This window comes from Juglans regia, chromosome 13 (assembly GCF_001411555.2).
Source record: "Juglans regia cultivar Chandler chromosome 13, Walnut 2.0, whole genome shotgun sequence".
In the NCBI taxonomy this organism is placed as follows: domain Eukaryota; kingdom Viridiplantae; phylum Streptophyta; class Magnoliopsida; order Fagales; family Juglandaceae; genus Juglans; species Juglans regia.
In genome coordinates, this window is record NC_049913.1 from 4,445,096 (window position 1) to 4,456,681 (window position 11,586).

Below are 11,586 nucleotides of genomic sequence, written 5' to 3' on the forward strand. Positions count from 1 at the left end.
AGTTCCCAGTGAAGGTACCTTGGACGAATCATTCAAATAAATTAACAAAAAAAATTTTTATTTACAGTTTCTATTTAAAAATTTTACGTGTAAAATCTTTATTAAATAAAAAAATATCATTTTTATAAAAATATTATTATAATTTTTAAAAAATTTAAAAATAAAATTGACTAAATTTACCATACAAATTTACAATCCCTATTTAAAGACTATACATATTAAAAAAAAAATTAAACAAACAAAAAATACCTTTTAATTCCCTCCCATTTTCGACCATATATAATTAATTATCCATGAATCTGCACATGAGCAATGATTATTAACAGTTTGTAGAACAACAGCTATAAAATTTCAAATGGGTTAATCGAAAGCCATCTGGGCAGGCAGGCAGGCAGTAGTACTGCATGCACGCCTGGAATTAAGATGTATGCAACACTGTAATTACTAATTTACGTCATCTCCTACTTTAAAGTTGCAAACCACGAGATCGAACACCGAAAAGATTAAAAAAAAGTGTCAAAGCGGGCAACTCAACTTCAAACACATTTACCATTTTATTCATCTATTTATCCGTCCCCACCCTTTTAAGTTACGTGCTTAGATAGCTGCTATAAATTTGAAAATATTTATAAATTTAAATTTATAAATTGATCATTAATTTATTTTATAATAAAAATAATTTTACAAATAAACATACAACATTAAACTATTTATATATATCTCAATTTATTTTATATAACCTTTTAAATTATTTCTTTATGTTAAAACATAACTGAGTCTCAATAAATAAAAAATAAAAAAATCATTAAATAGTGAGATAATTCATTATTTTATGGGTTGTACGGTTGTGTAAGAGCTGGTTCTATTCCTGCAGGGAAAAGGAGGGACGAGCTGCAATATCCATGGAAAAATAGCTTTATGTAAAGGCCAGCCATGTCGATTATGGAGGAGACCCACGTGAAAGTAGTAATGATGTCACCTCAATTATCTCCTTTATTCCTTGGAGATAATTTGGAGGTTGTCAGGGTTGAAAAAGTAATCGAGGAGAAAATGGCCATGCATGTTATATACAACTAGTACATATAGCCATGCATGATGCTTTATAACTATAAAGTTTGTCTCATTTATGATGATGAACATGTTGAAAATGATGATGATGATGATGCTATGGTACTGATACATGCTTATACAAACTCCGGCCGTATTGCGTGGTTTTTGGTGAATAATGACGGTAGTTGTTGATGAATGCACGAATTCAATGAACAAGCTATATATACATGATACATATATATATATATAGATGGTCCATTGTTCTCACATGCTGCAACATTTATAGCTTTTTTCACGTTTTGCCCACTCTTTTTTCCCCCGTACGTAAGATCTTCATTCTTCATTTCAGAGAAAAGAAAATCATTTGGTAATAGGAAAAAAAAAACAAAAAAACCCAAATCTGAAGAACTCTCGACCATTGCAATTAGAATAATCAGCTTTGATCATGCACGTACAACTCTATACAAAATATGTGAAACGGATTGATTCTTGTCAATATGTGAATATGAATCAACTCTAATTAATTCCGCGATCGAAACTTTGAATATTATAGGCACTTAATTAAAAATGTCCACACTTCAGATAGAAAAACTTGCCGGCTGGCCTTCTTCTCTCAGTGTCGTTTGTGCATGCATGTTACGTTAGTTTGATCTGATCATCCGGCTAGCTTCTTCAACAGGAAATATTGTGTGTATATTAGTTGATGTAGCTTCACATGATTTTTGTCGGTTAATTAATGTTGGTGTTGAGTCATATATATATATATATATATATACACATCCATGCATGTGATTTATTGTATTTTTTTTCTTTTTAGTATGGAGCCACCTTCGTACGTACGTGCTTGAAAAAGAAAGGCACTCCGGCCCTTACACTTCAATAACAAGTATATATATAACCTGATTATATATAATTAATTTCTACTCATTTTCCTTGATGAGATTGAAATGCATGCAGGTCTAGCTTTGACTGATTTCTTTTTTAGACTTTCTTTAGGTGATAATGAATTGATGTGCTTGAGAGTAAAAAATTCGATCGGGACAAGGGCATGGTTTCTTAAAGTAACAAAGACAGGTCAAAAAAGTGGTTCTACATAAAAGAGCCAATGAAAAAATATGGCAAAGTAGACAACCACCCATCTCTTGTCCAGCGAGTAATTGGCAAGTGGTTCTTTCAGCCTTCAAGCTTCGGTTCATAGAAATTTCCATCTAACACCAACTGTTTCATGTATATGTGTATGTATGTGTATATATATATATATATACATTATTTGAAATTCTTTACGTTACACACAATTTATATAATATAATTTAATTTATAAAATAAATTTTAAATTTTAAATTTTATAAATAAAATTACATCATGTGAATGATATGATATAAAAATCTTCGAATAATATTTCTTTATCTAAATATACCGTTATTGTGAAACAAGTTAAAAGATGCCATTCTCTTCTTTGAGATTGTTGTTTTGAAACCAGTTAAAAGATGTTCAACACCAAGTCCAATACCAAGCGTGTAGCTTCATGAATTGTCCTATTGTAATGCACCGCGTGGTCAACCGCAAGCCATAAGCTCGTGGAGGTCGTTCTCTTATTTTTCTTTTAAATAATAATAGTAATGCATTCTTCTTCCTCAACTTTTTTGTGTGGTCGGCCGACATCTCTGACCTCACAAGTCAATCGACTGACCCAAAAATGGTCCTTCAATTGCAGGGGACTAAAGATGCACCTGCCGCTGCGATTGCAGTACCCACTCCCACCAATTTCCACGTTAGGCTGCGTGCGATATTCTGGTCTGAATCATGTGATGGTCCCAAAATAAAATCTGTCTTTTTATATATCAAGTTGGTCCAAAAACTCATCCATTTAAACATGGTATTGGCGGTTTCTTTCCCCTTTCTTTCTTTCATGAAAAAAAAAAAAGAGAACTTCAATGCTCCACAAGTAATAGTCAAATTTCCTGTTTGATGACGATGATAGATTTTATTAACTGAGTTATTTAATACCCACGACTGGCCCACACCTTTTTGCAATTTTCCTTTCATTATGTTATATATTATTATTGGGTGCAAGACGAAAATAAAATTTATAAGTTGATGTGACTAAAAATAAATTTAAAACTAATACCTCATATAAAAACACCTTAATTTATAAATTTAATTTTATAAAAACTATCTATGAATTAGACATTTCTATATCTAAAAATGGATAATCTGGATCAATCCATTAATTTAGTAGTCCATAGATAAGATGCCATATGCATAGCTCCTATATAGTGGTCCTGTCAAGTGTCTTCTGTCTTGTAACAGTTATACAATGACTCATAGCCTATAAAATCTACGATGACTAGCTCCTCGAAAGTTCTCTGTAAAACAGTGAGGGGCGTTAATCAGACTCAATCAGGGGCAGGGAAAAAGATATTATGATTGTCATTTTATTATGAATAATGATATTCATTTGCTTGTTTATAACCTTTCAATATAATGATATTACTTTAATAAAAAAAATTATAATTTTCTTTAAATTTTAAATTTTAAATTTTACATAATCGTATGTCCAAAAATATGGGCAAAAACATCACAAAAACTGACTTAAACAATACACACCTCAAGTAAAACATGCCTGAAAACTAATGTCAGCTCATAAATTCTTTCTTTTGAATTACGATAGCAATTGTCGGAGTCAAGTTGGGAGACACACAGGAAACACCAGGGAAAAAGGAAAATAAAACGTGACGGATATGAAGTTATTTTAACCCAAAGTGTGCATTTGACAGGCCAACTGTTAAAACATACATTACCAAAGCTACCACAATCACACACGGTTTCTTCATTCACCGAATTTTGGCAATATAAAAAACAGTTTTCATTAATAAGAGAGTTAGGATGAGAGAAACCAGATCAGAAGTTGAGATTTTGGACCACCTTTTACTTGGGATGGAAAACAATGTGGGGTTGACCATACATGTTCCTTTGTAGCTGGCCTACGCAAATAACCTTCAAGAACCTGCAAACAGAAAGCAGAAAATATCAATTAAAGTCCAATATGGTTTGGTTTTGAACCAGAGAAATGAGTCGCTGGGAAATTTCTACAAATTAATTATGGGTTTTGCATTTTGTTACATAATCCCCCCAACTTTCAGGCTGAGGACAGATTTATACATCCCATTAAAAGCCATCCAAAGTTGATCGCCACGGAAATCCCAGCAATGACATTTCACTGATGTATTTCATCATCGCTATAAGTATCTGTGAACTTGGATTCTTGAAATTGCGAAACAAAGTTACACAACTGAATCTAGCAAATATGCTATGGGCGGGCAGAAAATGCATATGCACTTTACAGTATAAAATCTGTCCATCTTAACTATGTCTTTGGGGAGTTCTATTGGCACAACTTTCCCTTAATTAATGGGCAGTGAAGTTCTCCATTTTGACTATACTTCCATCTGTTAATCCTGTTCTTGCCTCCACAACATTTGTATCAAATAGTTAAGACAATAATGGCTAAAACAGTGCGAGAATACTAACCAATCACAGTTTTCTTATTCAGACCAGCCAAATGATATGATAAGACCCACGATGCACTATGAGAACGCATAATCCTGACAACATGATTGCGAAGTGCATAATCCTGGCAATCATATGAAGCATGACTGGGAGGGAAATATGTAGATGGATGCAAACATTCTGGTTCTTTATCTACTGTATAGGGTAGCGTGTCAACTATATGCTAAAGTCCAATGGAGATAAGAACATGATTGAAAAGAAAAATCAGAAAGCCTACAAATTGTGTCAAGCAGAGAAACGTGCTTTAGTGTTCAAATCAAAGAGCCTTGTAGAGGCCCAGCAAAGGTTTCTCTCTCTCTTCAACTCTCTTCTTTGCAGCCTCCCTTGCTTTAAGTGCAGTTGCTTCTTCTTTGGATAGAACCTTTGGCTTCTCGTCTTGCCTCTTCCTCTTGCCAACAGTAAGTGATGATGGAGCACCTTTAACAGATCTCATGGGATTTAAAGAAGTGGAAACAACAGGCCCAGGTGCTGGCCTATTTTGAACTTTAGCAGCACCTTTACTTTCTGTGACTGATCCTACCTCGGAAGCAGACAATGGCCGTTTCAAAGTGGGTTCTCTATGTTTAAAATATGAAGAAAACTGTGGTGTGGCATATGCCTCTTCCTGTGTCACCCACTTGCCTGTTACATTCTCTCTTCGTAAATATACCATTAATATGTTAAATAGATATTTTTAGTAGAAGAAAAGAACATAAACCTAAAGAATCCAATTGTATGACTCCGTACCTATTGCATCAGAATAGTAAAATCCTGAGTTTGGGTCATAGTAAAAGCCATTGCTTTGGTTGTAATAATAGCCTGAACCGCTGTCATGCTCCCATTCTGTCATCATAAACAGCTGTATCAGTTTGAAACAATGCCATGATAAAAAAAAAAGGGGGGTAATAATACCCTTACACCTCATTTACTACTGCTTTCCTACTCAGTTATCTTTTTTTTTTTTCCCTTTTGCTATTTAAATCTGGATTGAAAATTCCAGAATATGACCTTATTGCATAATATATAAGAAAATAAATTCAATCAACCAACTAATCATGTAAATTAATTCAATTTTATAAAAATTGACTAAAAGAGCAAAAGAAGGTCAAGTTTTATAAAAAAATTTAATTAAATTACATGATTATGTTAATTGATTGAATTTATTTTCTTCTAGATTATGCAAGAAGCTCATAATCTGAGATTTCTAATCCAGATTCAAAGAACAAAAGGAAAAAAAAAAAACAGCTGAGTAGTAAAACATTAGTAAAGGAGGTGTAAGAGTATCATTATCCATAAAGGAAAAAAAATGATTCATGAACCACTAAAATAATCGTACTCATTCAAAGACATAACAAGTTGAATGTTTTCTCTCCCAAACAACACCTATAGTTGCTAACCTTCCCATGAAAAGAAAAAACTCAATATACCCACCAACTGTGAGGCTAGCTCAGGAATAGGCTGTTCTAGCTCAGCTTGTTCACTTTTGAACCATGCCAAACATTGACCCCTTGTCAAATCAAACTCTGAGCTAGCTCGCCAGTCAAAATGAACTTGTTAACACCTTTTGCTCGTCGTTTCTCAATTTCTCAAATTTTGTCACAGAATGTAGAGCTGGTAAAATCAAGTACAAATTAGTTATACAGAACGGTTCAGTATCTTACGACTTGATAATGAATAGCCTTTATATTTTTTTATAGGTATGAATCGCCTTTATGAATCTCTTTTGAAGTACTTTCTATGGTTAACTGTACCATAAGACAACACCATTGCCATTACAACTGCAAGAAGCATGCATCAACTATCCATAATCCTAACCAAGATGAAACTAGTGCTTCTCATGCTTGCTTGTTGAACAATCAAGCAAATTACACTAGCCTGATCTTGTCTGGTCTAACACCATATATGCCTGCCTAAGTATCATTGTGAGTCAAGCACAAGTAGTTGGGAAGCCGGTGGGTAGCTTGGGTCATTTAATCTATGCGACTATGCCCGAGTAAAATATATTCAGGACCCAACAACTTGACAGCTAATGACTCAAAAAAACCAGATCCTTCACTTAAAGAAAGCAGATCAGATTGCTGATGGCATCTTAAGAGGCTGGATTCTCCTAGGTCCTAATTGAGTCAATTTCCTATCATGTCGAGGAGTAATCACATCATTATATGCTAAAAGTTTAAGCTATATTTGATTTAAAATTTCAACACCACAAGAAGTTGCAAATTGCCATACTTACTCTCTTCACCTTCTTCTTGAGAATTTAATGCTTGGGCATGAGAATCTCTGGCTTCTTGAAGATTTGCTATATCCTTCTGATAGCTCCGTTTTGCTTTCTGCAGGATTCAAGAAAGAAGTAAAACCATTGGCAATAATGCTGCAAGTGAATTATCTCAATGAAAAAACAATTAACCACCATCATATCAAGAGAGATGATGTCCATATGTAGCTTTACTAATGAATAAAAGCAGTCAATGTTCTTAATACTCACTGCTTCAATTTGCTCAAGGGCACGGGCGGCTTCCTTTTGTTGCTTTTCCTTGGCAGCACCCTCTTTTCGCATAGTGTCAAGCCTCTTGGCAACACTATCCTTGTGACGTTGACCGAGCTCATGATTTCTAATGCTAGATGGATTGTTTGCTATGAAGATTTTGCAGAAATCACACCATTTGTTGCCCTGGCTAACCCAGTACTGAAATAGAAGATAAAAGGCAAAATTTTTTAGAAAATAATCGGCAACAAGATTGAAATGTTAGTAGCAGCCAAGTACTCTTATGCAAAAACTTAAAGCTCGAGCATTAATCGGATGAGCAGAAATAGATTACAAATAAAAAGAAAAAAAGTGAAAAAAAAAATGCACACAGAGAAGAATTCTAACATCAATGACCGGGAAAAAAAATAAAAACCCTGGAAACGACATCGAAGCTGAATTTAAAACAAATCAAAGAAAAAATAAAACTTGCCAAGAAATAAAGGAACTTTTTTCGTAGGTGAATGCATACAAAACAAGTTAGTATTGTTGAAAAGAACCACATTTGATGCCATTAGTTTTTTTTTTTATAATTTATTTTTTAAGAAATCAGCTAACTTCATACTCGTAACCTCAACCACAGGCGAAAGTTGCACTATTTGGTATCCCGGCCAATGTTATAGAATTGCATTACAAGCGAAACAAGGTACAATTAATACTTAAAAAAGATACATGTAAACTAAAACGGATGCAAGCAAATACAACAAAAATAAAGATGAACTCTTTGATCTGACTTGGTTAGAATGAATAAGGTGGTTTCATAAAAAGGGTTGAGGTAGATGATACCTCAGTCATCGCTGCAAATCAGAGTTGCAGAAGCTGATTGCAGATAATTGGGAATCTACGTCTGAACCCTAATTAGGGCTAATCACTTACCAGCCCGACCTCGTTCACCAATTCACCTCTTGGAGTGGCCAGCCCGAATCAATTCCTCCCGAAATTTGAAAAAATACTTTCAGCGGTCATTCATGCAAGGTTGGCTCGTAAGAATCAACCATCCTGATCGATCTCTTTCGATTCCGACACAAGGATTAGGTGAACCTGCTTGTTTTTTGCCTCCCCCCTTTTTTTTAAGAAAAACTCGTTTTTATAATCACGTCATGGCCAAACGCAAAACTTGGGCTGTTCTAATTCTGACCATCAGGGCCCAGCGCTTTTGATAAAGACCAAATTCAATCACATAACTTGGGCCTATTCTTGTTTGGATACGGGTATTTTTTTAATTTTTATTTATATCTATTTATTAATGGGCTGATGCGCACATCAGTCGAAGCCGCAGCACACTCTTCATAAATTAATTTTTTTTTTTTTTTTAATCCCAGCACGTTAGGTGTGCTGGGGCTTCTTCATACAGTAGTGTGAAGAAGAAGATTTATTCTTCATTAATATGTCCTATTTTAAGTAATTTTCATTTAAGTAATAGTTATATTTAATTATTTAAATACTTACATGACTGTAGATGACAAAGTTTAAAAGAAAAAATAACATTTTTTTTCTTCTATATAATCATAAAAATTATTAGGTTTTGGAATTTTTACTATAGTATTTTATTTTTATTTTTAATTTAATTATTTTTATAATAGGGCATAACTTAAGGAGATAGTTGATCGATCGACTGTAGCTAAAAGAGTAAATAGCCTTTTTAAAAAAAAAATAATAATAAGTGGAACAATTAGAGATGATTTTTATAGTTCAATACGATGATAATTATATTTTATTAAAAATAATATTGACAGTTGTAGAATATATAAGTATCGTATAATTATTTTGAGAAAAAAAAAGTAAATCTCGCACATAATTATTTTGAAAAAAAATAAATACGAAATTTATGTAAAAAAATTAATTTTTTAATAATAAATCTTATTTTTTTAAAAAAATTATATGATCTTACACACTTGTATAAATTACTCTTATTCTCGCGTCTATAGAATATCTATATTTAGATTCGAACTCAATCAAAATTGAGTTGAAATTAAAACAAGGACTAATAAACCACAGAGGGCATTTGCTTTCTACCATGCCCCCACCGGGCACCGCTCCTCTATTTTCCATTCAGTTCTCTCCCGCAAAAGAAAAAAAAGGTAAAAGAAAGAAAATTTCTCGCACTCAGAGTGTCCACTGGCGCATTCGATCCGAGCTGAATCGATGACCTAATTTCTGATTTTGGACTTCTCTCTCTCTCTCTCTCCCCTCTCCGCAGAGCCATCGGAATTCCAATAGAGAATAGAGAGAGAATGGATCACTCGTTCTTGCTGATGCTGTCGAACCTACTCCACCTCCAGAATTCCCTCGACCCCACCACTTCCTTCCTCTCCTCTACCTCCTCCTCCACTACCACCTCCTCCGCCACCGGCACCGCGACCTCCCCCACCTCCTCTGGCTCCCCTACCTGCCTCCTCTCCTCCTCCTCCTCTGCCGCCCCTCTCCTCTTCTTCACCATCGCTTCCGTCCTCTCCTTCCTTGCCTCCTCTCGCCCCAAAACCACCCCTTCTTCCCCTCGTCCTGTTCCCCCTCAATCCTCCAACGCCTCCGCCTCGGCCGCCGATTTCTCCGTCTCGGCCTTTCGCGCTCTCTCCACTGAACACATCTGGTCCCTCGAGGCCCCTCTCCGCGACGCCCAGTGGCGGTCCCTCTACGGGCTCTCCTACCCGGTCTTCACCACCGTCGTTGACAAGCTCAAGCCCCACATCGCTCTCTCCAATCTCTCTCTTCCTTCCGATTATGCGGTCGCCATGGTCCTCTCCCGACTCTCCCATGGTTTCTCTGCCAAAACCCTTGCTTCCCGCTACTCACTAGAGCCTTACCTCATCTCCAAGATCACCAACATGGTCACCCGTCTCCTGGCCACCAAGCTGTATCCAGAATTCATCAAAATCCCCGTGAGCCGTAGGCGGTTGATCGAGACCACGCAGGCTTTCGAGGAGCTTACCTCGCTTCCCAATATGTGTGGAGCCATCGATGGAAGCCCCATCAAGCTTCATAGCCTCCCCAATGACCCTAATCTTGCTGCAAATTACAAATGCCGATATGGGTACTCCTCAGTTCAGCTTCAGGTTGTGGCTGACCACAAGAAAATCTTCTGGGACGTTTGCGTCAAGGCGCCCGGTGCGACCGATGACGCCACGCATTTTAGGGACAGTCTGTTGTATAATAGGCTTACTTCAGGGGACATTGTGTGGGAAAAGGTTATCAACGTAAGGGGGCACAATGTTCGGCCTTACATCGTTGGGGATTGGAGCTATCCGTTGATGCCATTTTTGCTGACGCCCTTCTCGCCAATCGGAATGGGCGTGCCTGCCCAGAACTTGTTTGATGGAATGCTGATGAAGGGGCGTTCGGTGGTGGTTGAGGCAATTGGGCTGCTTAAGGGCAGGTGGAAGATCCTCCAAGATTTGAATGTGGGACTCAGTCATGCGCCACAGACGATTGTTGCTTGTTGTGTGTTGCATAATTTGTGTCAGATTGCAAGGGAGCCAGAGCCGGAGGAGCTTTGGAAGGAGCCGGATGAGAGCGGGACTCCACCAAGGGTTCTCGACGGTGAGAAATCATTTTATTATCATGGAGAGAGCTTGAGGCAGGTATTAGCTGATGACTTGCACCAAAGACTTTCTTCGAGATAGGACGATTAGATGGTATTGTGAAATGGATCTTACTGTGAACACCTTCACCTCTATGCGAGGTTGGAGTTTTCTCCATCTTCTAATGCGTTTAAGACATATCATGTGTTTTCTTTGTTGCCCTTTGACCTTTTTAGTGAGCATTAGAAATAGATTTTGGCTCTATTCTACTAGATGGGATAAACTGATTTGGTAATGAAATCTGAACACTGGAGACTACTGAAACTGAAGTAGAAAGTGCCACCGCACAACCATCATATCATATGTAGGAACGGTTGATTTATTATTTATTATATTGCAATCTTATGGTCGTTCAGATTTTACGCCTACTTTTGATATTTAGAGGAGATGAAATTATTTATGAATAATAGTAAAAAAATTTGTGAATAATAGTGAAAAAATTTGAATTAAGATGTTTTATAGAGTTTTAAAAAATAAGTAAGAAAAAGTTTGTATAAAAATATTATAAAGTTAAAATATAATTCTTATTTTAAAATTTGAAAAAATTGAATTATTTTTTGTGTTTTGTTTAGTTGTTTAGAGAAATTGTAATGATTAGATGAAAAAGTTAAAAATTTGAAATTGAAAAATATTTGTATCTGTAGTGTTTGGATTTTAAGATGAAATAGTTTGAAAGGCTTGTGAAGTCATACCAAGCCTAATGCGTGTTTGGATTGCAAAATGTGCTCATTTCATCTCAACGACCAAATATCACAAATACAAACACTTTTCAATTTAAAATATTTAATTTTTTATCTAATTATTATTTAATTATTACAATTTTTTTAAATTTTCAAATAAAACATAAAAAATAATTCAAATTTCAAAACATAAATAATATTAAAA

The 11,586-nt window shown here is 35.5% G+C and overlaps 2 protein-coding genes across 6 annotated transcripts; one reads left to right on the top strand and one right to left on the bottom strand.

Annotated features, from left to right (window-relative positions):
• Positions 1-3,295: 3,295 nt before the first annotated feature.
• On the bottom strand, positions 3,296-8,184 carry LOC109002348 (zinc finger protein ZOP1). Of its 5 annotated transcripts, none has more exons than XR_001997997.2 (7): positions 7,910-8,184; positions 7,085-7,285; positions 6,833-6,929; positions 5,347-5,442; positions 4,864-5,241; positions 3,976-4,057; positions 3,296-3,416 (listed from the first exon to the last, which is right to left on the bottom strand). XR_001997997.2 is itself a non-coding variant. In XM_018980050.2 (6 exons), exons 1-5 carry the CDS (start codon positions 7,916-7,918, stop codon positions 4,877-4,879), a joined length of 768 nt encoding a protein of 255 aa, XP_018835595.1. In that variant the 5' UTR covers positions 7,919-8,184; the 3' UTR covers positions 3,777-4,057; positions 4,864-4,876. The 5 variants fall into 5 exon arrangements, 2 of the variants coding, with proteins under 2 accessions (XP_018835595.1, XP_018835594.1); XR_001997995.2 differs by having other exon boundaries at positions 4,838-5,241; XR_001997993.2 differs by lacking the exon at positions 3,296-3,416 and having other exon boundaries at positions 3,777-4,057; positions 4,582-5,241.
• A 912-nt stretch (positions 8,185-9,096) lies between these two features.
• Positions 9,097-11,056, top strand: LOC109002349 (protein ALP1-like). Its single transcript, XM_018980052.2, has one exon. It carries the CDS (start codon positions 9,358-9,360, stop codon positions 10,741-10,743), a length of 1,386 nt encoding a protein of 461 aa, XP_018835597.1. The 5' UTR covers positions 9,097-9,357; the 3' UTR covers positions 10,744-11,056.
• Positions 11,057-11,586: the final 530 nt, after the last annotated feature.